Raw genomic sequence first — 27,357 nt, 5'->3', positions numbered from 1 at the left:
CTCCCTGAACACCCCATACACCCCAGGGAGGCTTATGTACATACTCCACGAATGTACACTTGCCCCCTGTCCCTGGGTGTCCCTGGGTCTCATATCTCGCAAAATGCTAGAGCTGTAAATGCTTTAATAGAACAGTAAAGACGCATTTGAAACCACTGTTTTTCTCGGAAAGAGAATGTTTTGATTTTTGTAATACCCGTGTACACAAGAAGTAAGATGTTTAGAGTCTCAGGATTTCTCTCACCTTTACTAGAGATACCTTAGTCCCATAAAATCCCTTGGCACTGAGCATAGGGTAATTTTAAGGTTTAAGATTGTCCATATACTCTGACAAATTTTAAACATTTCTACATTTGTGATGGATGGATTGGTGAGGGTAATGGACTAAATGAGCAGCATGTAGAAATCCAGCAGATTAGAGGCAACAAAATATTTACCATGTAACTTCATACTGAATATTGTAGCTGAAACTGGGTGATTCTTTCATTTAAACAACTTAGAGGCATAACACTCTTCATTGTGATGTGTTTTTTTTTTTTTACAAATCTGTCTTTAACTTGTACTAATGAAGTTTTTTTTTTCTCTTGTGGATTGACAGATACTTTAGATGAATACTTTGAATATGAAGCTGAGGAATTCCTGGTCTCCTTGGCCTTATTGATTACTGAAGGTCGAACACCAGAATTTTCTGTAAAGGGTAGAACAGAGGGTTTCCATTGCCCTCCAGCACAGTCAAGTCAGCCATTAACATCTAAGCATGAGTGCACCGACAAATTGGCCCAGGTATGACTATATCAGTACACGATAAATACCATGTGGGTATTAATGGGGAAACCATAGAATCTTCAACTTGTGCGAACTGTCATGGCTCCATTGTCGGTTGAGCTATGGCAATTTAAATCAGCTGACGATCTGCCCCGTAGCTTTCTAGTTAAGCACTAGTGACAGTCACTCACTCTCTATATAAATTATTTTTTCCCTTAAACAAATATGTAATTGAAAATAGTACTGACAGCATAATTCTGTCCTTAACAAATATCTTATTATATAGTCTATATAAGGCATTTTGCTAATGAACATAACATGTACTTGTGTTCTTATACCGTTGTTGTTGTTTGTTGTTGTTCTTCATCGTAGTCATAGTCTAGTCGTAGAAAAATATCAAGTTTTTTATTTTCTAGGTGTATAGAACCATAATTTGCATTAGTGGGATTTTTGAGAAAATTTAGACTTTTCCCTAATTTTTGTTGCATTTCTAGATAATCTTGGACATTTATTTTTCAGTTTTGATCATTGGTGTGTGGATGGGGGAGTTGGTGCAGAAAGGTTGGGGGGAGTTGGTGCAGAAAGGTTGGGACTCTTCAGTCTCTAAGTAAGAGATGTTGATCCAGAACTCAGTAAACCTACACCCCTGGCCATGCAGGAGAATTGCTCCGGCCCAAAGATTCTAACAACTCCAACAGGGCGACATCCCAGCCAGGGCTTTGTCAAGCCTGACCTTAAAAACCTCTAAGGAAGGAGATTCCACCACCTCCCTAGGTAACCCATTCCAGTTCTTCACCTTTTTCACTAGTAGGGTGGTGAAGAACTGGAATGGGTTACCTAGGGAGGTGGTAGAATCTCCTTCCGTAGAGGTTTTTAAGGTCAGGCTTGACAAAGCCCTGGCTGGGATGATTTAGTTGGGTTTGGTCCTGCTTTGAGCAGGGGGTTGGACTAGATGACCTCCTGAGGTCCCTTCCAACCCTGAGATTCTATGATTCTATGATTAATTCCGTGCGCTGCTTGGGGGCAAAACAACAGGGACTGCCGCCCCTTGTAGATTGCCGTCCCAAGCACCAGCTTGGAATGCTGGTGCCTGGAGCCGGCCCTGATTGGACCCCAGAAGTGGGGACTTACAGAGAGTGAGAAAAGTACAAGTAGCAGAGTACAGTTGATGGGAAGCTCCTCTGTATGATCTCTCTTTTCCCCACAAATTCTCTAAATTGCCACCTTAGAGCTTTATTACATCTTGCATTGGTAATGGCTCTGCAGCCTTTGTGATTTGAAAAACTCAGATGTATTTTCCTGGATCGGGCCCTTAGTGCTTTTACATTTTTTGAGTGTGCTCTTAAAGCTGATTTTAAATCTAACTAGCATTGTGGTGCTTTTATTTATTTTTTTTTTTTTTTAAGTGTCGTCAAGCCAGACGAACCAGGTCTGAGGTTATGCTGCTGTGGAAAAATAATATTCCTATCATGATAGAAGTGATGCTACTTCCAGACTGTTGCTATAGTGATGAAGGGCCCACCACAGAAGGGAGTGATTTAAATGATCCTGCAATCAAACAAGATGCATTGCTGTTAGAAAGGTGGATTTTGGAGCCAGTTCCCCGACAGTAAGTTTGGGTGTGGAGGTTAGTTAATAATTTAAGGCGACTGGATTCTTGCAGGGCAACTGTCTGGTTTAGTAACTTGGATTTGAATCCCAGATTATTATTGCTGTTCTTAGAAAATAATTGTATTCTAGTACAAAATTTGGGCTTGATTTTCCACAGCCTAGCACTTTGTGTAATCACCTGAGTAAGGTGGGTGTAAAGTTTAACTAACTTAGAATTGTAGCATTTTGCACTCACTTTGAAGAGGTATAGATAACTACATACGGTGCAAGTTAGTGGAGAGTCAGGCCCTGAGACTATTTTAGCATGCTAGATGTATTTCATTAAGAACATAAGTCTCCTTTTATCACAAAGTTCACCACAAATAATACTGTTTTGCTTCTGGCATTTAGAAAGGAAATTTATTTTCAGTCATTTTAATGCAGGTTGTTTTGATGATGCATAGCGTCTTTGTGTATCTTTTTATAAATTGTGCATTGAACCATAATTTCCTGCAGGATGTTTAGAAAATGTGTGACTTAAAAGTTCAGGAGTAGTGGAAGGAAATTTTGCAGCAACGGATCTTGTTTTGAAAAAAATATTGGTTTCTAAGATCTTAACAAGATTAAAGCAAAGCTGCTCCAACTGTTTAATTATTTTGCTGTTTTTGTAATGGCTCTTACCAATACCTGCTTATTTCTTTTAATACATTTTAGAAGTGGAGATCGCTTTATTGAAGAGAAGACCCTCTTATTGGCTGTCCGCTCTTTTGTTTTCTTTTCTCAGTTGAGCGCTTGGCTGAGTGTTTCACATGGTGCTGTTCCTCGTAATATTCTGTACAGGTAGGTCTGAGGTAGAAAAGAGCCATTTGTTTGTTCTTAGTGGGTAATTGCTGAATAGAAAGTAGCCTTAGAACAATTGATTCCCCTCCCCCTTTGGATGGGCTTTGCTCGTTGTTTGTTCTAGCATTTGGTTTGGGGATTTTGCAAAGTATGACAGTTGCCAGTTTCCTTAATTAATTGTATTTGCCTTTTTTTTAATATAATTATGTCTTTAGAAAAATCTGCATATAATGTAAATTTATACAGAGGCTTTTCTGTATTATTTCAGAGTAAGTGCTGCAGATGTGGACCTGCAATGGACTTTTTCCCAGACACCAACTGAACATGTGTTTCCTGTTCCTAATGTTTCTCACAATGTGGCCTTGAAAGTCAGTGTCCAGTCCTTGCCTAGACAATCTAACTATCCGGTTTTGACCTGTAGTATTCACACCAGCCTGGGCTTTTATGAAAAGGGAATACAAGAACATAATGTACATCAGCACTGTGATTCCATTGAGAGAGAGCAGCGCAGTGTGTCCAGTTCACAGCGTTCATGTGGAAAACAAACATGGACATTGATTCCTGAGGGCTTGCTTAATGCAAAAATATCCCCTGAATTTTCTACATCGGTGAGAAACATAAAACTTTATCCAGCAACTGGTCTTGGGTCTGCCTTTGGGACATCACAGTCTAAAGTTCAGTGCTATAATGCTATGGGGGACAATAAGACACAGCCACATGAAACATCAGTCAGAACTTTTAAATCCTTTTCTTTGGTTGATCCCCAAGTTCCAAATAGTCACTGTTCCCATCAGCGCATAGGAGAGACTAGTCCTTTGATAGGTTCTTTACTTCAGGAGCGACAGGAAGTTATAGCAAGAATTGCTCAGCACTTGATTCACTGTGATCCATCTACTTCACTTGTTACTGGATGTCCATTCAACATGCATGAAACCAGTTCAGTTACTTCAAAAGTTTTTTGGAATTCTTATGAAGATGAAAGCTTGCTGAAAAAAGGCAAGGAAACATCCACTGTTTCTACTGCTAACACAGATATTATGTTATCAGAAGACTGCAGTGAAGACAAGACAAGAGCAATACCAGAGAACCCATTGGTTGATTCCCATGTTCCTATGAGCCACTGTTCTCGTCAGTCCATAGGAGAGACTAATCCTTTAATAGGTTCTTTACTTCTGGAGCGACAGGAAGCTATAGCAAGGATTGCCCAACACTTGATTCACTGTGATCCAGCTACTTCACACATTACCGGGCGTCCATTCAATGTACATGAAAGCAGTTCAATCACTTCAAAAGTTTTTCAAAGTTCATATGAAGATGAAAACTTGTTGAAGAAAGGCAAGGAAACATCCTCTATTTCATTCTCTAAGTGTGACGTTACCATAAAAGACAGCAGTAAAGTAAAGACCAGAACACCTGATACCCCTCTGACATCTTATAGACTTGATGGTGAATTGAAGGCTTCTCCAAAGCCCCAAGCAAGAAGAAAATTGATTCTAGCAAAACCCAGTGAAGTTGTCCAAAACACATTTCAGCAGACTCCAAATAAAACTACCAATTCGTTTATTAGCATAAGTATATCATGTAGCAAAGAAAATAAATCTGAACTGCCAGATAAACGGGAAACAGTACTTTCTGGTTGTCTACATAAAGACCAAATGACCAACAAAGACATTGGTAAACAGTGTTCAAATTTCAACACCACTGATGAACAGATTTGCAAAAATAAACTTAAAGAAAGAATAATCACATGTGAGAATAGTAATGGAGACTGTTTAATCAATCCACAGTTAGATAAATCCAAAATACTTGAAGGTACAAAAAAAGCGACACTAATGCAGGCATCTAATATTTTGCACAAAAATGAGCTTAAGTGTTTAGATAAAGATTCAAAAAAAACAAAGATATGTGAGCAAAATACCCAACTTGTTAGTATTGAAAATTATTTAAATAAAGACCATGACAGTTTCAAATGCAAAGATAAGCAAGATAAACTGAAAACTGCACATGATGAGAATGAAGACCCAACCGACTATGAATTTCAAAGTAATTCCCAGAAGAAATCTGTAGAAGACTATTTGGCTAGGTGTGAACAACTGAAGAATGCAGATGTGCTGGTAAGTACCTACCTGACAAGAGGGGAGTAGGTATTTAAATAACTTGGAGTATATTCTAGATCAACTCAGAAAGAATCTCTAGATGTATAGATTTAATCATGCTCTTTTATATGAAACACTGTAGTTAAAATCTCTGCTTTCAGGACTGAAGATTGGTCTTGTGCTTTTTTTTCCCCTCCTGTTTATATTTAATATTTAGAGGAAAACTGCCAGGCCTCACACATCAGAACAGAGCTGTTAATGAATATTCCCACTGTCCTACTTCATTTGTCAGACTTTGTGGTTTTATAAGTAGAAAAATATTTAACTATGCAATATGATGAATAACAAGCGAGCTAGTCCATAGTGGCTGTAAGTTGGTGCCAAAAGGAAACTCTTCCTTAGAAGATGCATGAATCTGTTGTATTTTGTTTCCTAAAATAGTAATACCATAGATCTAATTTCTCTGAACCAAGGTATAATCTTAAAATTTGCTGCAGGGAAACTGGAAAAACTTTTCAATTTTTGAAGACAAGTGAGAAACAAATTCAGAACCTAATTTTAACTTGATAGGCCACCTCAAGTATCCTATTATAGCTTGAGTAAATGTCTTTTACTTACAGAGAATACCACCACTCAAGCATTCAAGTATATGGCGGAGACACAATTTTCACTCTATGGATGGGACTGTAACCAAGGCTTTCCATCCTCGAACTGGATTGCCTCTACTTTCAAGCCCTGTATGTTACTATTGTGATATTTTTTTAGCTATTTTTCTGAAGAAAGATTAAATAATTTTATATTTTAATGTCTAGGTATTCTAGAAAATCTGATAAAAGCTCATAGATATTTTTCAGTTTAAGTTATTATGGCAAATTTGAGGTAAAACTTGAAATAGAATGATAATTTGGAAAAAGAAAATGTGTCTGAGAGCTGATGATATAGCATCTTAATCACAAAGGATTAACTTTATAGCAATTTGTAGCATAGACAAGGCCCTTCATTTCCAGTTTTTATTTCCCAAGGATTTATCAATATTTAGTTCAAAAATTCACTCTTAAATGTAGAATGTAAAAAGTTTAAGATCACATGTATTTCTGCATTGTTTTTGTAATTTATTATGTCAGAATTGTCACAGACCACAGGATTTGAGATGGCAGTCTTCAAAGTAATAAAATATTATTTTTCCTTAGGTTCCTCAGAGAAAAACACAATCTGGGTGCTTTGATCTGGACTCATCTTTGCTGCGATTGAAATGTTTGTCTACAAGAAGGTATTCATCCTTTTCGACTTACAAGAAAGTGTGGGAGTGTATTCAGTGGAATAATTACATATATAATTGTGTGTGTGTGTGTGTGTGTGTGTGTGTATGTGTATATATATATATATATATATATATATATATATATATATAAAAACTGTGTCTGTAAGCAAGTGAATATGTAAGCAATAACCCACGAAGTGGGCGAGGCAAACTGAACCAAGCCAAAACGTGGGTGTCATTCATAGGAACCCTTCTTTAGGAGTACTCTGTCTTCTAAATAGTTGTAACAATTGGGATGAGTTCCTATGCAGTAACACTACATTGATGTACATTTGAAATGTGCTGAAATCAGTTAGCGATTTTATACCATAATTCTTCCTTTTATAATAAATAATTAGTTCATAGTTCATAATGTAAAACAGAGGGCACTTTAAGTAAGAAAAGAGTTTCACTTCCATTTTGGAGATTATAAATAATTCTAACAGCTGGCTCAGATGGGTTTACGGCTCCGTTGCATTGCTGGAGGCTTGCAAAGCTGCCAGAGAAACCTGGCGAATCTATCCCATATTATAGTGTTTCCCAAACTTGGGACGCCGCTTGTGTAAGGAAAGCCCCTGGCAGGCTGGGCCAGTTTGTTTACCTGCCGCGTCCGCAGGTCTGGCCGATCACGGCTCCCACTGGCCGCGGTTTGCCACTCCAGGCCAATGGGAGCTGCTGGAAGTGGCACGGGCCAAGGGACATACTGGCCACCGCTTCCAGCAGTCCCCATTGGCCTGGAGCAGCAAACCGTGGCCAGTGGGAGCCACTATCAGCCGGACCTGTGGACGCGGCAGGCAGGGCCGCCCAGAGGATTCCGGGGGCCCGGGGTCTTCGGCGGCGGGGGGCCCTTCCGTTCCAGGACCCGCCGCCAAAGTACCCCGAAGACCCGCGGCGGGAGCCCCCCGCCGCCGAATTACCGCCGAAGCGGGACCCACCGCCAAAGCGCAGGCTGGTCTTCGGCGGTAATTCGGCGGTAATTCGGCGGGGGGGGTCCCCGCCGCGAGCCTTCGGGGCACTTCGGCGGCGGGTCCCGGAACAGAAGGGGCCCCCCCGCCGCCGAAGACCGGGCTGCGCTTCGGCGGCGGCAGCGGCGGGTCCCGCTTCCCCCCCGCCCCGGCCCCAGCCTCTTACCCGAGCGCGTCTCCGGCGGGGCCAAAGCTCCGTCCCGCTCAGAGCCGCGTGGTGAGGGGGCGGTGCTGGGAGCTCAGCCCGGAGCTCGCAGCCCCGCCCCTTCCCCACGCCGCTCTGAGCGGGGCGGGGCTCAGGCCCCGGTGGAGCTCCCAGCCCCGCCCCCTCATCACTCGGATCGGGGCGGGGCTCAGGGGCTCGGCCGGAGACTCGGCGCTTGATGCGCTGAGGCTCCAGGAGAGGAGCGGAGGCGGGAGCCTCCGCTCTTCTCTTGGGGGCCCCTGCGGAGCCCGGGGCCCGGGGCAAATTGCCCCCTTTGCCCCCCCCTCTGGGCGGCCCTGGCGGCAGGTAAACAAACCGGACCAGCCTGCCAGGGCTTTCCTTACACAAGTGGCGTCCCAAGTTTGGGAAACACTGCCATAGTAGTTTAGATTGATAATCCAACAATATCCCACTCAAGCAAAGGAAGTTAGTTGCTGGACTCCTTTTATCTCTGAAACATTTTTTTCTTACATTCTGTCATGTATATTTTCAAATTTCTGCAAAGGCATGCGGGATCAGATTTGGATTATTTTGGTGAAATCTTTGCCCCCTTGACTTCAGCGGGGCCAGTATGTTACCCTTTTAATTCCTCTGTAGAAGTTAAGGGGCTTGTTATGATTTCTCATGCACTAGTATGCATAACTTGAAAATCTGTTATTGTGGATTTCAAGACATGTCAAAATAAAACACCTGCATACAAGAGAAAAGAATGTTGACACTTTGTTCAATTACTACTGGTAGAATGAATGGACTACTGGTAGAATGAATTCTTGTGTTTTTCATCTATTTTTAGCATAGAAATTATGAAAGCATTGTCCAGTGCAGGTTATTAGAAAATGGCTATATTAAGACTTCATCAGTATAATTCTTTAGTCATTATTTGTTTGGGACCATATTTTGTGATGCATCAAAACAAAAAAAGATTTTTCTCCACAGCTGTCTGTATGCATAACAGAAATCAAGGAACAAATAGTATTAATGCCATTAAATTATTGTGCCTTTTTTTGAATAGTCCACAACAATGTATAAACACAGACAGTGACCCAGAAGGCCATGGGAAACCATTTCTGAGTTCCAGTGCTCCACCCATAACAAGTCTTAGCCTTCTAGGAAACTTTGAGGTATTGTATGTGCTCCAAAAGTCTCCTACTTATAATACTTATTTAGTGTGTTATAAAGGGTTAATCATACTTGTGTAAATAACTCCTAAATAATTCACTATGTTCATTATTAAACTGAGCAAAAACCCCTTTGTTCTGATCTCTATTTACAAAAGCTCCCCAGCCCATCTTCACAAGCATGAACATCAAGCAAGTGGTGGGAATGCTGTTATCCTTTATTCCGGCTTTAAGGGATCAGACCCTTTAATTGTTAATGCTTATACGAAGATCCTGTGGAAGTAATTAAAAAAACTAGTTTCTCACAATTTGACACTTAAAGTATCATACGAGCTAATGTAAATGGAATGAGTGAAAATGGTGTAGGGCAGATGTTAAGGCACTAGCCTTTCATTTCAGGAAACTTGTGTTTCTAAATTTAACTTAAGTGACCAGATAGTGTCCTATTTATAGAATGCTAGTTCTAGCTGTGAAATGTTGGTATGGGATTATTTCACTTAAAAGGGATAAATTGATTTTTATTTTTTGTAGATTTTATACGCCAAAGAAAATTATTGCATACACCCATTGGGGTGTTTCAGGGGTTTTGTCACATACTTCAATGGGAGCAGGATTGGGGTTCATGTGTTGTTTACTCTTGAACTAATCCCACTCCACTACATGTTTAAAAGTTGGAGGTATGTTTATGGTTTGGTTATGATTTTTGGCCAAGTCCCCTCACAGTAGCCCAAACAATGAAGTTCTTATGCTCACAGATTTCCCATTTGAAGTTACTGGAAGTTTTGCCTGAGCAAGGATTACAGGATTTGGCCCATTATGGGCTATATTATGTCTTTTAAAGTACACCCTGCACTGGGTGTCCTTGTGCCTGAAGCAGGTACAATGCCTCCCTGTGCCCTGAGGAGTGCAGAGAGAGCACAGTCACTGTACTGCCCTTGCCAGAAGTACAGTGTCCACTCCTTGCTACACTATAGTAGCTCTTCTATGCATGTGCAGAGTTGGGGCTCTCGTGAGAGACGCTAGTGCAGGCACCACTACTAGCCTTGTGGAGTCCTCAAGTGCAGTAAGTGCAGTGGCTGCTATTGCGCCCAAGCCCAGCACACAGCAGAAGAATGGGACAAAGGAGGTCTCTGCACCATGTTCTGTCTCTTTACTTACACATCTATGCAGGGGAAAGTCACTCTTGCTACCCCTGATTTTAAAAAGAATGAGGAAGATGACTATGAAAGCTGTGTATGATAGCTAGCAATAATTTAATTACAAATTAAAGTTTTCAGAAAAGTTCGGCAATAACTTTTTGCTCTGTTTTCTATGCTGTATACCTAACCAGAGGCGTGTGTGCATTTTGATCTTTCAGGAGTCTGTCTTGAACTATCGTTTAGATCCTCTAGGCATTGTTGATGGCTTCACTGCTGAGGTGGGAGCAAGTGGAGTCTTCTGCCCCACGCACATGACTCTTCCAGTCGAAGTGTCATTCTACAGTGTTTCAGATGATAATGCACCCTCTCCCTATATGGTATGTGTGTGTTTGGTTTTTTTTTTCTACTTTCTTCTGCAAAAATCTAATGGAAATGTCTGAACATATTAGAGAATTTGACTAGCTCTTTTTTAGAATCTGTTCTGTTTAAAGCAGCTTGAAGTCTGGCTTGAGGGCCAAATATAACACTTTATAGCCACTTTATTCCTATAACTGTGGGATGAGGACAAAGCTGATCAACTATAGGCTTTTGTTCTTGGTAAACTTGCATAATTTATTTTTCTAGTAAAAATATGCACCTACAAACAAATATTAGGGCTGTGCACTTCATTATACAAGTGTGTCAATATATGCATGTGGCCCTCATGCTTCTAGCCAGTTGCAGGTACACCCTTTGGAGTGAAAAAGTTGATTGAGCTGTGGTTTAAAAAGAATACTGTACTACCAAAGCTGGGAAACTAAAACGACCCCTATCAGCCATGGTTTAATTTGTGGATATGAACAACAAAGTTCCACTGTGCCTCTGCCCTGCATTTCTACTATGACAGCAATATTTTTGTACGCTTCAAAACCCTATATGCTAAAAAGCACAAGAGCCTAACATATGCCAATGTTTTGTGGAGAAATATAGTAGCCTGTCTCAGTTTGTTATAGGCTCCTTGGTAGGAAAAGTTGAAATTATGTGGGTAACAGATCCAATTTTGAGATTCAGATTTTAGTGTGCATATGGTAAGTAAGATCTTTAAGGGCTTATGTAAATTATTTAGCAATTTAGGAGCCCTTCTGAAAATCCCATTCTTAAACTAAGTCCTAGCTAATGTGTATTTTCAAGAACAAGATGTTGAAAAATATGAAAAGGCTTTAGAAAATGAGAGAGAGGAATCTTTTTGGTTTTTCTGTTTTAAGCTTGAGGGAAGTAGTTACATTTTTTTTGCTTGTTCCCCCCCCCCTCCTTTCATCTCACTGAAAACAAACACCTCTCCTTTGCTTTCATCTCCCTAGGATTATTTCATATAGTGGTTTTCAGGTCATGCAGTGGATTCTGGTGTCCCATGGATATCTAGAGCACCCTTGCTTGTTTTATTAGCTGGACTTCATTGTTCTGATTCTTCTCCACATGCTGTAAATAATCATGTAATGTTATGGTTGTGCATCACAGAACTAGCACAACATTTATCTAATGCAGTGGTTCCCAAGCTGGGGTTCGTAAACCCCTGGAGGTTTGTGAAATGTTACAGGGGTTCTCGGGGGGGGGGGGAGGAATTCTCTAATGGCGGACAGAGCTGTCCCTAGGGACCCCAGACAGCAGGGGGCCAGCAGCCTGGAGTCCTGGACTTCCAAGAGCTAAGCAGATCAAAGCAAGCATATCTATCACACTGAGGAGATTTAAACTTCAAGACTCCTTATAAGAAATGGAAAAGGAGGTGATATTTTTTGCTGTTTTTAAAATTAAATAGGCAGCTAGTGGTGTTCTTAAAATTATTATGAAGAACATGTTTAAGCTTTGTTGTAACATATGTTGTTTGCCTGGACTGCTCAACACCTGAATGATTGTGTAGGAACTCTTTTTGAGTTGGCTTCTTAAATAACTTCATGCTGTTTCACACCTGATACTCCTTGATGAAAAACAGGAGCCTTGTCTTACAGGCTCAAAGTGATACAAGCTATGAAAGTGATATCTTGGAAGAGTGTTGCTGTTTTCACAATGTAATAAAAATACTGTAATGATCAATAATTAATAATAAATAGTATGTAATAAGCATGTTATAAAAACAAATTTTATATTTCCCAGATCACTGCTTTTATATTTCATATTCAGGTAAAGGAGAAAATCCCTGGAAACATTCATTTTTAGGAGGGGGTTCACAAGACTTGACTTTTTAGTTAAAGGAGTTCACAGGTTGTTAAAGTTTGGGAACCACTGATCTAATGCCTCCACTATCTGTTTTTATGGCCAGTTTTTCTGTGCTGCTCTGCTATTTTGCATGCCCACTTTTGTGCACACAAAACATTGCGTATTGCAACATTATCAAATTTGCAGTTTAATGCAAAACCTTAACGGTGATCTCAACAGAACAACTTCCCAAATGCATGGAGTGAGAGCTGGTCAGATGTACTGTTCTGTTGGTATAATTGATAAGATTTTGCACTGGAATGCAAGCTTGATGAAATTGGGGAATATTTTTGATCTCTGTTAAAGAGGGAAGTGAAAGTCATATGGAGTGTTGGAGTTTGTTATTGGTAGTGTTGTAGACAATAAGAAGCTGGAAAGAAATGCATAATTTTCTATTCTTTCAAAGTTTTGGGCCAATAGTTTGTATCCTACCATAACTTACACTGACATTAAACATAGCTTTTGTTTGCTAGTAGAAGATGGCCAATCCATGGCTCCTTTTAGTAAATACAGTATCTCTGACAACCAGAGATGGGATGCTTGATGGGGAGGGCTCTGAGTTACTACAGGGAATTCTTTCCCAGGTGTCTGACTGGTGGGTCTTACTGATTGCCATATTTGGGGTCAGGAAGGAATTTCCCCCCAAGTTGGATTGGCAGATACCCTGGGGGCGGGGGGAAGGGGATTGCTTCCCCTGCAGTGTGAGGCACAGGTCACTTGCTGGGTTGAACTACAGTAAATGGTGGGTTCTCTGTAACTAGAAGTCTTTTGAATCAAGATTTGAGGATTTCATTAACTCAGTCAGAGGTTATGGGTGAGGTTCTGTAGCCTGCAATGTGCAAGAAGTCAGACTAGATGATCATGATCTCTTCTGGCCTTGAAGTCTATGAGTATGATTTGAAAAATCAGTTTGGCTTAAACTGAAAATGTGGGCCTGTCATACTGATTATAATCTTCTAGTTTACAGCCGTAAGATCCATGGTGCTGATTGTAATAGCATCTTGTGGATGGAGTGGCCTCCCCACTCATTAGTTCAGTTTAAAAAATAACTGTAAATATATTTAATGTCTGTAGTTACATGGATAAAGCATTCTCATACGCTAACATTTTACAGGTGTTTATATCCTAAACTTGTCATCTATTTTTTTCCTTAAGGGTGTGATTACTTTAGAATCCCTTGGTAAAAGGGGTTATCGGGTACCTCCTTCAGGAACCATACAAGTGGTATGTATTTTATAGCATACAATTGCATAACAGTTCTCTCCCAAACATACACAACTAAGCATTTGCTGCTGCTGCTGTAGCATTGGTAAGTAACGGACTGCATTTCTGCTAGAAGATTCCCTGTTTTTCCACAGTAAGCTCTCAAAGAGGAAAAGCACTAAAGTGAATTTCTCAGACTGGTGGTTATATGTTAATTACTGCCAGGAAAAATGCCTCTTAAAGATAAACATGGTTGGGCAGTAATGCTTATGTTTTGTTGTGAAGTTCTGAATTTCCTTAGTACTCAACACAGATTACAAAAGGAGATTTTTGGAGACATTTGGTGGGGAGCTTATACATTACATTAAACAAGTGTGAAATGTATGACTTGTATGGGTGTGTTATACATGCCAGGTGTGTATACAGCATGAGTACATACTAGTGTCTATGTACTCATTATAGAAACAAAAAAGGAGAACACAGTGCATGATGCTACAGTATATAGTCACGTGGCTAAAACCTGGTGTTTTTACATCTCTTAGGTATGTTAAGAGGATCTCATGAGAGATCAGTGGATTTTTGCTATGGGTTTTTTTTTGGTTTTTGTGGGATGTTGGGCCTTGGATGGTGGGATTAATCTTTATATATTTTAATCATTTCTCACTGTGACTTAAATTTTTCTGGAGCAATATCAGATGCCACCTGTGGACACACCAAAACCACTGGCACCAAGGAGCTCCCTGGTGGAAAAAAAAAATAGGTTATTTGGTTAAAGAGATGTCCACCAGATTGGGACTTGGGTTGCTGAATATGAAGCTGTGTAGGTACTATAATATTGTGATTTTTTTTTCAATGCATAAGTGTGTGCATGCTAGTAACTCATGGCAAATTCACCATACATTTTAAACATACCCTATGAGAGAGTCTGAGGTAAGTTATCCAAGATTCAGGCCCCTAATTTGTAACAGCTTTCTTAGTGGCCTTTAATTTAAAAAAAAAAAAGGCACAAAAAATCTAGCCCATTATCTGAATTTTAACATATTTCTAATTACTTCTGATTTTCATTATTTGTATCAAATCCGTATTTGTGCCTAAGCATAATATCATACCTCAATATTTCAACAAGCCCTAGTTTTCTATAAATGTTAAAAATTGGAAATTATTAGAACTATACTCCAGAAATTGGAAAGCAAACCAAACAGCATAATCTAAAACCAACACTGTGCATCTCCTTGATGAATACAGTGCAGGATCACAACATGTGAATTCAGAATTCTTTAAATCTGTAGCAGACCATTGTAATTACTGGAAACACAGCATTAAGGTCAGAAAATAATCTAAACAGAAAGCTGACACAAGGAGCAAACAAAAGTTTGTGTTGATTACCAAAGTAGTAAGAGTCTGCCTCTTACGTGAAGAACTAGTTTGTGCTAATGACCTCCTTTAATTATGTTAATGTGAAGGAAAAAAATGGACAGTTCAGTTACCAGTAGCTGAAGTGTAGAAATACAGGCTAAACAGCAATCTTTAAATTAACTTCCTATATAAAACAAGAACAGAGCACACAGAAGCCATCCAGTGAATCTGAACCATGATTATTCGTTGGCACACTGAATTCTCATATCTTGTCACCCTTTATTATTCAGCGACTCTATGAATCAGCTTTATTTTCTAAAATAACTCTTTGTCTTTTTCAGACCTTATTTAACCCTAATAAGACTGTGGTGAAAATGTTTGTGGTGATCTATGACTTACGAGAGATGCCAGCCAATCATCAAACATTCCTACGGCAAAGGACTTTTTCTATTCCTGTGAGAAGAGAAGTAAAGAGAAGCATCAATAAAGAAAACATTCGGCAGACTGAAGAAAGGCTACTACGCTACCTCATACATCTGAGGTAAGATCCTCAGCGTAAAACAAAATAATTCACTTACTTCAGTCCTGAACGCATAACTGCCATGCAAACAATACAGCCTTATTAAAAATATAATACTTTTAACTTTGTCTTCAACAAGAATTTGTAGTTAACAGTAGAGACTGTGAGGAAAAATGATAGTAAATAATTGGGACTTTGAGGAGACACTTGGTTAAATTTAAGACTGTTTCTTGGCATTCCAGCCATTGGTGCAGTCTTGCATATTACTAATTCCTTTACATACTGATCCAGACACAGTCTTCGCTGGATAAATGTATCTTTTTCTAAGGTGTCTAACAGTAGGATCCTGTCTGTGGTAGTTGTCCAAGTAGAAGCTAGGAATCCTATGTGGCTCTTTTTTTAATAGAGTATGGGATAACCCCAGTATCCTGACCCATGCCGCCTTCTCAGTAAAATGGGTTCTTACATAAAAGGCACTCTCTAACCTACTGATAAAAACAAAATAACTGTTTCATTTGTTTACACGCTTACTACACTCTGACTTATACATTCTTAACTTTGTGAAGAATTTTGGGACGATTGTGTGAATACTTTAAAGGCTGCTTGAATCCAAACACTATCTTCTTGTTACTCTGGCTGTAATGAAGGTTGCTATATAAAGCCAAAGGGAGGAATATTTGTCTATCCTGTCAATGAGATGGATGCCAGCTCTGATGCACCTTGTCCTTATGCTATTTGCAGTCTTGTACCTGCAGCACTGTGGTAAAAAAAGAACACCTAGAAATGCAAAGATGATCTCATTGTAGCTCTTCAAACTTGATAATAGTTGACACTTTAAGATTAATTAGTATAACAAAATGAAGAATGTCAAAAGGAGGTATAATTTCCATTATAATTTCAGGTTTAAGCACCACAGGAGTTAAAAATAAGGAATGTTAGGGCCTAATTAAGAAATATTTTTCCATTGCTTTGCATCTTTAACAAAGGTTACCCTTACTCATATCGCAAACTTTTATTTTAGCTGTCCTCCCATTATTTTGTAATTAATTAATGTAATGCTCATGAATGCCCCTGCTTAGTAGCACCAGCCTTTTCCCAAGCCAGTTTTCTTACACAGCTTTGTTTGTGCATCTTAAGTCTGTGGAAGCTAGTCTAGCCCTGGGATTCCCATAAGCAGAAGTTGACAAACATTTGATAAATTGTATATTGGTTTCCTGAAGTGGACAAATACAGATCATAATGAGGTCACCAAATTTTTATAGGTTTGAATTGTAGTCTGGATTGGCATTCAGTCCACCAGAGCTCACTAACTCACAGCGCATCACTTAGCCTTTCTCCAAAAATAAACTTCCATGTGGAACTTCCAAGTCCTGAAAAAGTGAGCTGAGCCCAGGTAAAAGGACTCCGCTTACATGAGTTACTGAATTGATGCAAAGGAACTGGGACATAAAATTCTAAGGTGACCAAGTCATTTTGGGGTGTGGAAGTAGAGGAATAGCAGATATGGGCCACTTCTTGGTTCCTCTTCCAATTTAATTCATAGATTTGTGCTTTGCTTGTTCAGTAAGTAAAATGCCCTTTTTTCCCTTCTCCATGGTCTTGTCCAGGTAGCTGCTGGGTAGATCATACTTATGTCATACATGGAGATATACAGTCTTCCTTCATGGGCTTCCCCACTACTTAGCCTATCAGAAGGGCAGCATTTCTACTGTATTTGGCCCTAGAATACGCATGTAATTGGGCTTAGCATTTGGATCTATGGTAGGGAAGAAGTTATGGATTTGCAATCAGTGTACTGCAAAAAAAAACACTAAAATGAGTAGTCAATTGGCTGTATAATCTCATCTATAATGGTTAGATGTTCAACTTGCTGGTGACCATCTGCTGGCTATATCACCAGTCTTTTCTGCTTGAGATTCAGACCCAAGCAATAGGCAATTCTAATAAGAGAAATATATGGAGTTTTTCAAAATATTAACTTTAATTTCCAACAATGTTGAATTATTAGAAGGTATAAAAGAGGATATTCTAAATTTTACAGTAGATCATATTTCATGTTGTCTGATATGCAAAGATTTGTTAGAGATGCAAAAATAAGCATTTTTACTAATGTATCATTTATATAAAAATAGATAAGTTATTTTAATGATTTGTTTAAAACAATGTGCCTCCCTTTAAACTGGTTCTACCAAAAACATCTATATAAAAAAAGAAAGCACGTTAATTTTGTTTTCATAGTTGAAGTTGGCCTGGAAATGTTTGGCTTCTTTATAGTAATAATAGGTTGAAAACAAGTAACTTAATTTTACTTGCTGAAACTATATATGTATTTTGCTCAAAAACAAATCAAGTCACAGAACTGTAAACTGCATTGTGGCAGCATCTGTTTGTGAGGCACTAATTAAGGTTGTGTCAGCACTTCTATTATAATAGGTTCTTTTCAAGTGATTGTAACTCAGCAAAAACATTTGCCCAAGGCTGACTTGACACACAGTCAAATTTTTAAAAGCATCCTTTAAAACTTCAGGTTTAGTTTTGCTTATGCAGTTTTTCACGCTCGTGTTATTTTGTGTTCAGAAACTCTTGGGTACTCTTATGGAGTGTATTTGTACTTGCAGATATAGTATCTAGGAAGGTCCAAAATGCAGTCTGAAGAGAAAAGTAAAACTGCTTTCCTATGCAAAATCTCAGTTGTACCTGCAGTTTTAGAAGCCTTTGAAAATATTGCCTGCCAAGTCTCAAGACATAAAGACTTACAGGGATTGCAAATCCAGATCAGACCTAGGGTCCATCTAATCCAGTATCCTGTCTTTGACAGTGGCCAGTACCAGAAGCTTCAGAGGCTTCTATAATTGTCAATTAAAGAGTAACCTGTCCACAGCATATCTTTTATTGATACATTTTTTAATGTACTATTTTTAATCCACCCTTTCTTAAGGGTGCCACAGTGCTATATATTGGAACATGCCTCCCCTTTGCGAATGGAACTTAATTTAGGTTATGAGTACTATATTACTTAGTGGCTAAGCTGTAGTTATTTCTTGGAACTGTATGTTAATTAAAACTAAGTTGAATAGCCTCTCATCTTGTGTGCCCAAGAACTAGTTGCTCAAAGAAGAAATTGTTGAAAGTGTTGAGAAATTTCTTTTCTAAATATTGTCCTGATTTGACATATGATATGACATGACATGTTTAAAGGTGGGAAGCTGAAGTCACAAATTATTACTGCTTTATTAGACTTAGTTGTCTCGTTGATCTTCTTCAGCATTGCACTCAGGATTTTTCCAGATCTGGAGGCTGGTAGTATAGTCCTACTAGGATATTTGTATTTCTCTGATACGGGATTTGTGCTTATATTCTACTGTAGATCCTTAGAAATTTTACCACACTAGATTTTTTTTATAATCTTACAGATACAGTACTATATCCCCCTTCTGCAACCTAATCTTTCTGTATTTTGAGTTTTGCAAGTAATACAGTGTCCTCTGTGTATCATTCTTCCATGGTCTAGGAATGATTTTCATTTAAGGTCCTCTTTTGCTGCCAGACATTCTAGTTTACCTGTTTTGCTGTTAAACTTCCTGTATATTGATATTTCTACAAAGATACCATCTGCCAGAATTTCTGCTGGCTTTAACTTGGTTCCTTATCATGACACATTCCTTATAATGGAACTTCTTCAAGAATTTTACCTAAGGACATAGTGTAAGCTAGGCCCCATCCTGGACATTACACAGTACCCCTGCATGGGGTATAAAAGCTGCCTTCCTAAAGTTTCAGTCAGTTTCTTTGCTTATGTGGGAAGCAAAGTTCCCATGATAAGGCTATTCAAAATTATTCTTTATGATTAATGTTCCCCAAAGACAATGAAGAAATTAGAGTCTCCCTACTGAAGAGCAAGAAGCTTGAGAAGTGAAAACAGGGATAATACTTTTCCCCATCTGTAAAACAGGGATAATACTTCATAGGGACATTTCAAGACAAAAATAATTTGCAGCTGATGCATCTACATAGTCAACCCACCATTTCCACAATATCTCAAACGAAGTTCCTTCAGTTCCCTCTTTAATATAAATCCTAATTCAAATTAGGCACTAACATTCTGCACTGCACAGTGAACTACTGAGACAATCTCATTACCTTTTTCTTTACCCACCATGGAAAGGACTCATGGCAATATGTTTGTGTGTTCAAATAAACAATGATAATAATGGATCATGACTTTACAGCAGCCAGGAGCTACGCCCTGCAGCACCACTGTGGTTGAGAGGGAGGGATAGCTCAGTGGCAGGGGCGGCTCTAGGCACCAGCGGGCCAAGCGCCCGCTTGGGGCGGCATCCTGGGGAGGGCGGCATTTGGCCCCGGTGGAGCTCCCGCCGGCTTGCCTGCGGCAGGTCTACCGGAGCCCGGGACGAGCGGACCTGCCGCAGTCATGCCTGCGGCGGGTCCCGTCTTCCCGCGGCTCCGGTTGAGCTCCCGCAGGCATGACTGCGGCAGGTCCGCTCGTCCCGGGCTCCGGTGGACCTGCCGCAGGCATGCCGGCGGGAGCTCCACCGGAGCCAAATGCCGCCCTCCCCAGGAAGCCGGAGCCGCGGGAAGAGGGGACCCGCCGCGGGACTGGGGAAGGGCGGCGCAGCGCTCCGCGCTGCTTGGGGCAGCCTACTTTGTAGAGCCGCCCCTGCTCAGTGGTTTGAGCATTGGTCTGCTAAACCTAGGGTTGTGAGTTCAGTCCTTGAGGGGGCCACTTAGGGATCTGGGGCAAAATCAGTACTTGGTCCTGCTAGTGAAGGCAGGGGGCTGGACTTGATGACCCTTCGGGGTCCCTTCCAGTTCTAAGAGATAGGTATATCTCCATTATTATATATTATGTTAAGGCCTCTGCAGCCTCAGATGGGGAAGCAGCTTTATTCTCTTAAGTACAATTGTGTGTGTGAATGATATTATGCCCACTATTCCCAGGCAAATATCGGATAAAGTCTGTTTCTACATCCTGACTGCCCCCATGCAGTTAAACTGGTGGTTCTGCTACATTAAGAGCCTTCAGCTTTTTTTATACCTCTAGGATTTCACTTTCTTGGTTAAGGCATGTCTATCTGTTTTGTCTTTATTCCTTGTTTAAATGGGGACAGTACTTTTATTTCAATGTGGTCACATAGTTAAGGGTTTTACATGCACAAGCATCAAGAAGTTCAGTTATTGCTCCCACAGTAGCTGCAATTGTGTGTTGGGTAATACCTTTTTTGTTTGTATGGTATGGGAAATAGCATTACATTCAGCTGCTGTAAGAATGGTAATTCTGCATTTCCTGTATGAAGCAGAGTGGGGCCTGGGTATCTCTGGAGGGGAATAGGAAAATGAATTTTCCTGCAGAGGCCACTGAGCTGCTCTGTGGAAATTAATTCACCCACCCTGTTACTGAAGCGGCTCAGCAGCAGCTCCTTTGTCCTCATCCCACCCACCAGCCAAAAGGCCCAAATTCAAATTTGAGGCGCAATAGAAATGGTCAGTTCCGGTTTATGAGGAACTTCCACAGTTAGAAGAGGAGGAGGCTGGATTTTCCTCTTAGAAAATTTCACTCTACTGTCTTCATTTGGCAAAAGTTACCATTTCGTGACTACCATTGCTGGGTATAGGCCAAGTATTGACAATGAGCTGTTGCGACCCCATGTGTGTGTGTGGGCTACTGGTTTTGAGCTGTTCCTGGACTCATTAGTTGCTCCTGGATGTGCTCTTACTAAATCGTCTTCCTTTATGTGTCTCTAGAGTGGGCTAATGTAGGATTTGGTACATGGGGTTGCAGAGAACTCTCTGTGTGGAGCTTTGGTATCCCACATTAATATCTCTCCCCTATGTAACTAAGCAATGTTGGGTCTGCTATGTCATAGGCCTTTGTTCTCTCTGCTGCCCTATGCTTTTTGCTCAGAGAGCAAAAGAGCTGAATTAAGATTGCGTGGCCTTAAACTTTCATTTCCTGCACTCTTTCATTTTGCCACATTACTCAGCTAATGCATACTTTTGTGTGTTCAAACACCGTGGCCCTGATTCCTTAACTATACACACTTTTTTAGAAGTATCATGTAAAGGTGAATCTGTTTTGATGTTTAGAAGTTACAGATAGTAAATTTTTTAAAAACTATTTACTATATATATATATATATTGTCTTCTTAGGTTCCAGAGTTCCAAATCTGGAAAGATCTACCTCCACAGAGATGTAAGGCTCCTGTTCTCTCGGAAATCAATGGAAGTTGATAGTGGTGCTGCGTATGAACTCAAATCTTACACTGAATCTCCAACAAACCCTCAGTTTTCACCAAGATGTTAGCAAGCAGTGAAAATCAGAGTATTAATTGAATTACCAGATTACTGTTTACAAGCAAAACTTTGACATGGAATACAGTGTAAAATTAAATATATAAAGAAATGAAAGTAGTGCTCAAGTGAGAGTCAATACTCTTCTGTGATCCTGGACCAGTTTTTGTAAAAGGTTTCTGGAATGAGCTTTGTGTATTCCAAGTAGACTGGAAACAAATACTTAAATCTAATCTTTTTGTACTGTTTAAAACCACTTCATTGGATGTGTTGCAATAGCAAATTCCCAAGTTAGTTTAGTGTTTACACCTTTTATTTTATTTTTCAGTTATTTAATATTTAATGTTTCATTTAATACTCAAGTGATGTTTGTCTTTAGTGTTCTAATGTAGCACAAATCCTATGTAAAATCATATTATGTATTTTTGACATTAATAATATTGAAATCTGAAATATATACGGAAGTCTTTAATTCTGCGTGATGTGTTTTTAAGTGATATTCATTTAAGTTATTGAAAATTAGGATAAAATTTTGAACTTCCATAACATTATCATACTATGCAAACATGTGGTTTTCCTCGTTTTCTCTCTCTAATTTTAGCGACGCCCCATTCTCATTGCTTCCCACACACAAGTCCTTTTATAGCACATGTGGCCATAATACAGAATGTGTTTCTTTAGCTACTCACTAGTTCAAATCATTGACCCAATTCATATTTTGCTCCTTTAATTTCTTTTCTTTTTTTCCCCCGAGTGGATGCTCTACTAAGAACATTTCTGGTTCTGTTCTAGTTAGTATAAAAATGTCACACAAAATTATTATCCTATACCTGATTTTCTCAATTGTTTAAAAATGTACTGTGAAAACAAATTAGTACTTATATCTTAAATATATGCAAAAGCTATTAAACTTGTAGTTTGGTTTTATTTTTAGATGAGGATTTTCATGTAAGCTTAAAAGTATATTTGATAGATTTTTCCATTTAGGCCACTAGGTGGCTACATAAACTTGTATATTGTACTGCATTAGCAAATGCTCGTAAACAGTCAACCAATCACATGAAATACTCTCCAGTACATGTGTATTCCTGAAACAAAATACTTTCCCAGATTACAGTCGTCGTTTTATTTGTTTTCATGAAAATAAGCTTTCAGTGTCTCAAAATAATGTTTACATAACAGAAGTACAGCAAGTGTTAGGTAGACTGTGTAGCTGAGCTAGTGAGAAGCTATCATTTTTCCCTTGCTTGCCTTGACCTTGAAGTTGTATAACTAAATGTTCTTGTTTTTATTAATGTTGAATACTAATCCTTCCAGTATTTGGCAAAAGCTTTTAGATGTTAATTGCTCAATGAATCTGATCATCACTGTACCACACAGCTTCTTTGACATCAATGTATCTCTTAGTGGTAGAAAAAGGACATTTTAGAGAGGGGTGAAAACATTATCTAAGTTGTATTTGTTAGGAGCATGTTACAATGCACAATAAACACTTGAGAGAAAGGAAGTATTTATTAAACTTCCATCCCCTTCAATTAAGGTAAGAACTCAATACACCTTGCCTGAGACCCTGTAGAAGCCCTCCAGTAAAACCAAGGGAGACTATACTTTCCTGATATTTCACACATTTTCAGCTGTCTTAGAGCTACGGTGGTTGCTTACAGAATCTAATTTATAACCTTGGCAGGATATTTTTTCTGTTATAATAGTGTCTTGAAGATTAAAACTAAACTTCTTTCTAGAGATGTGAGAGACGCTGTACAAAATCACATTCTAGCTAAAGCTTCCAGTCGTGCAAATAGTGTAAAAGAAGTTGTGGAAAGGTTCTCTGTTAGTAGCAAAAACTTCATGTATGGCGCTGTACTGTGTACATAACTACTTTCTGGGATAGTAATGAGAATGTTTCCTATTTTCTCTGTATCTGCTGTTCAGGTATAGCGCATGTTTCAGATGAGTTAGTGTACGACATGTCATGAAGCATAAATTCCACCACAATAATTCTGTGCATACCTAATGAAATGATGGAAAAACTCTCATCTAATTTCCGCATTGAAACAAGGGACACTGTAGATGGAACTCTTTTTAATAAAAAGAGGCCAAAGAGTCTCTAGTTATGGTAGATTAATCTTTAATTGTCCATTAGCAATTATCATGCAACATTATTTGCACCTCAGTGTTGGTATGTTACAGTAGTTTAAACGGCTTCGTTCAATCCATCTTTTACATTTTCCTGAGAAATTTTGTTTTCTCTTTTTCAAACTAACAGACCTAATTATTTGAGATGAACAGAGAGATGTGGATCTTTGTTCCATGCTGGTTAAATTGTGAAGTTAGTCTTGTAGAGTAGTCTTTAAATTGAACTAAATTTCACACAGGATTCTAAATGTAGATATAGCAATTTTTCATTTAATACCAAAATCATTACCTTATCCATTTAATATTGAAATGATTGGCATGCTTGTTTACTACTCTTTATTTGTATTACAGTTGTGCAAACAGGACCTAGTTAGATCCAGGCTCTAGCATGCTGGGAAATGTACAAACAGAATAAGACAGCCACTGCCCTGAAGAGTTTAGAGTCCAACAATTCTGCTTGTGCATACAATATTTTATTTTTATACTTGTGTAATTTTTTGTTTATGCTGCAAAGTGTAGAACTGAAATTCACCAACTATGCTTGCTTCACTACATGTAGCAATAGCATAGTAAAAATGCCAGAGTCCAACTCACATTAGCTTCCACCATTGCATTTTCAGAAATGGTGAATTATATCTCTTAAAGTTTGCTAACGTAATCAAGGCATCAGTCATTAAATGTCTTTTTCCCATTGTCTTCCTCTGGAAGTAAAAGATCACAGGTAGTGTAGGGTCTTTTTCAAAAATGGAAAACTGTCTACTGCTTCAAGCTCTCTTACATAATTTACAATAAAGACTGCATGCTTATATAGCATCTTTCAGCCTGAGGGTACTGTAATGCTCTGTAAAAAGGAATCATTTCACTCAGCGTATGAATGCTACTATTTATTTGGTAAAAACACAACAGTGCTTTACATATCTACTACAGTAAAGTTTAGAACAATAAGTGAGGGCGGGTGGGAGTGTGAGAGAGAGAGAGAGGCCCTTTTTATTTGAGGAGTCTGGTGGCACCTAAAAGACTTAACAGATTTATTTGGGCATAAGCTTTCGTGGGTAAAAATCCTACTTCTTCAGATGCAAGGAGTGAAAATTACAGATACAGGCATGAAGAGAAGGGAATTACATTACAAGTGGAGAACCAATGTTGAAGGCCAATTTAGTCAGGGTGGATGTGGTCCACTCCCAATAATTGATGAAGAGATGTCAATACCAAGAGAGGGAAAATTGCTTTTGTAGTGATCCAGCCACTCCCAGTCCCCATTCAAGCCCAAATTGATGGTGTTAAGTTTGCAAATGAATTGTAGTTCTGCAGTTTCTCTTTGAAGTCTGTTTTTGAAGTTTTTGTTGTTGTTGTTGAAGAATGGCTACTTTTAAATCTGTTATTGAGTGTTCAGGGAGATTGAAGGTCTCTCTTACTGGTTTTTGTATGTTACCATTCCTGATGTCTGATTTGTGTCCATTTATCCTTTTACATAGAGACGGTCCAGTTTGGCAAATGTACATGGCAGATGGGCATTGCTGGCACATGATGGCATATATCACATTGGTAGATGTGCAGGTGAATGAGCCTCTGATGGTGTGGTTGGGTCCTATGATGGTGTTGCTAGAGTAGATAAGGGGACAGAGAAGGCAACGGGGTTTGTTACAGGGATTGGTTCCTGGGTTAGTGTTTCTGTGGTTGAAACTGCAAGAGGATTTTAAAGGTGAACAAAGGGAAACAAATTGGGCTTATTCTCTTAGGATGAAGGCTGCGGTACTATTTTACATTGTTTTTACATCAAATTCTAATACTGTCTAACTTGAAACATTCTGATGATTGACAGAACTATGAAATTATTACTTCAAGAACGAAGACAATGAAAGTAGAGACGGAACAGGCATTTTAGTCAGATTGTTACAATGTTCTGGAGAAAGAAAGACTTTAAGTCTGCCCAGTCAGCTGAAGTGTAAGACACATCCAGAGGCCTCTCAGCAAAAACAGGAATGACCAAATCTGAGATGCCTGGTTTTCTGCTGGTAAAAAAAACAAGCAGAACAAAAACTAACCAAACATCTCAGACCTTCCAGGCCTTCTTTAAAATGCCATACCTTGCCCACTGCTGATAATCTTAACAGAGCTGGAAACACTGTAGAGGGCATGTCCATTCTCCCATCAAGCCTGTGTGGCTACAGGGTGGAAGATCCATACTATATAAGCTCCAAAAAGCTCAGAACTTACTTTTATTTCTGGAAATATAAATTAGTTTTCCAGAAAGCAGATTCACTCTCAAAGGTATTACGTTAATGCTTACAGGGGCCTGGCTACCACTGGCTGTTGCTAATGAGCTATAAAGCTTTTCACTTGCAAGATTCCAGTTTGTATCCTACCCAGCTCAGCAGGGATTAAAAACTGATCCTCCTATCTAATACAGTCGATACCTCCTTTATGAGATGATGAGTTTGGTTAATCTCAGTTCTAGCTCCCACATCACAAACTCACACTGCACTGTGGGACTGTTCTTACTCTTACTTTAATGGCAGTGCCCAGCACAATATAGCTCTGATCTTAGTTGGGTCCTTCAGCAAGACCTCTTATCCTAGCAGCTCACTATAAATTTGTCAGAGTTGGCAAGGGAAGTTGGGGGGAAAACACCAAAAAGATGATTGAATCTTTTAAAATCTCACTATTTGAATAAAAGTTCTTCTTTCAGCCTCAGTTTTTCCCTATTCTCAAGATGTATGCAATGCTCTCTGTGCCACAGCACACACACATCCTAGCTCACTCCATGTGCTCTATCCTAATAATTAGCATATCTGTTAGCAGAAATACAAATACACCAATAATCAACCATGGTCCATGGAAAGTATGTGTTTACAGTATAATCACTGTAACAGCAGCATTTACTGTGGTGTTCTCTCTTTAATAGTCCATCCTCATTTTTAGAACAAGGCTGTGACCTGTAGAAATTGAACCACCCCAATTAACCTGAGCAGAGGCCTCCTCTCATGCTTAGACCTGTTGTCACTGCAGGCAAAGTGCTAGGATTAAGGTGAACATATATCCCATTTTGGCCAAGACAGTCCCATTTTTAGCCTGTCCTGGCCATCCTGACTTTTTTGGCAAAAGTGGGGGGCAGGCAGGGCTCGGAGAGCAGCAATGCCAGCCATGTTGGCGGGGGAGTGGGAGAGGAAGGGCTCGGGTGAGAGGCAAGGCCAGTCCCACAGGGGCGCAGGCAGAGCTTCAATGAGAGCCCTGTGTGTGGGGGAGGCAGGGCTCAGGCCAGCAACTTGGGTTAGCCCCATGTGCGGTGGAGGGGGGGGGGGCAGGGCTTGGGCAAGCAGTAGGGTTCCTGACCAATGGGAGCTGCAGAACTGGCACTCAGAGCTTCCCTGAATGCCTATGTGCCTAGAGGCCTTAGTCCTGGGCCCTTGCTGCACTACCAACCGGACTTTTAACAGCCTGGTCAGTAATGCCGACCGGAGCCACCAGGGTCCCTTTTCAACCGACTGTTCCGGTCGAAAACCAGATGCCTGGCAACCCTAGCAAGTGGCTTGGGCCAGCCCCATGCAGTGTCCTATTTTCCCTTTGGGAAATGCGGTCACC

The 27,357-nt window shown here is 39.7% G+C and overlaps 1 protein-coding gene across 5 annotated transcripts in view; it reads left to right on the top strand.

The window, feature by feature from the left end:
* FAM214A (family with sequence similarity 214 member A) overlaps nucleotides 1-22,549 on the top strand; it is a 62,003-nt gene extending 39,454 nt beyond the window's left edge. For 4 of the 5 annotated variants that reach the window (XM_039491894.1, XM_039491895.1, XM_039491893.1 and 1 more), the window contains exons 2-12: nucleotides 599-783; nucleotides 2,172-2,374; nucleotides 3,070-3,195; nucleotides 3,464-5,309; nucleotides 5,912-6,028; nucleotides 6,482-6,561; nucleotides 8,774-8,882; nucleotides 10,237-10,395; nucleotides 13,406-13,474; nucleotides 15,151-15,350; nucleotides 21,499-22,549. In XM_039491894.1, coding sequence (XP_039347828.1) covers nucleotides 599-783; nucleotides 2,172-2,374; nucleotides 3,070-3,195; nucleotides 3,464-5,309; nucleotides 5,912-6,028; nucleotides 6,482-6,561; nucleotides 8,774-8,882; nucleotides 10,237-10,395; nucleotides 13,406-13,474; nucleotides 15,151-15,350; nucleotides 21,499-21,652 — 3,248 coding nt within the window. In that variant the 3' untranslated portion in view covers nucleotides 21,653-22,549. Of the gene's footprint in view, nucleotides 1-598; nucleotides 784-2,171; nucleotides 2,375-3,069; nucleotides 3,196-3,463; nucleotides 5,310-5,911; nucleotides 6,029-6,481; nucleotides 6,562-8,773; nucleotides 8,883-10,236; nucleotides 10,396-13,405; nucleotides 13,490-15,150; nucleotides 15,351-21,498 lie in introns of those variants that run through there. The other variant, XM_039491896.1, reaches the window with a different exon arrangement.
* The last annotated feature ends 4,808 nt before the right edge of the window (nucleotides 22,550-27,357 follow it).

Source organism: Mauremys reevesii, linkage group 10 (assembly GCF_016161935.1).
Source record: "Mauremys reevesii isolate NIE-2019 linkage group 10, ASM1616193v1, whole genome shotgun sequence".
Classification (NCBI taxonomy): Eukaryota; Metazoa; Chordata; order Testudines; family Geoemydidae; genus Mauremys; species Mauremys reevesii.
The sequence above is the reverse complement of the archived record's forward strand: the minus strand, read 5'-3'. Positions and strand labels throughout refer to the sequence as shown.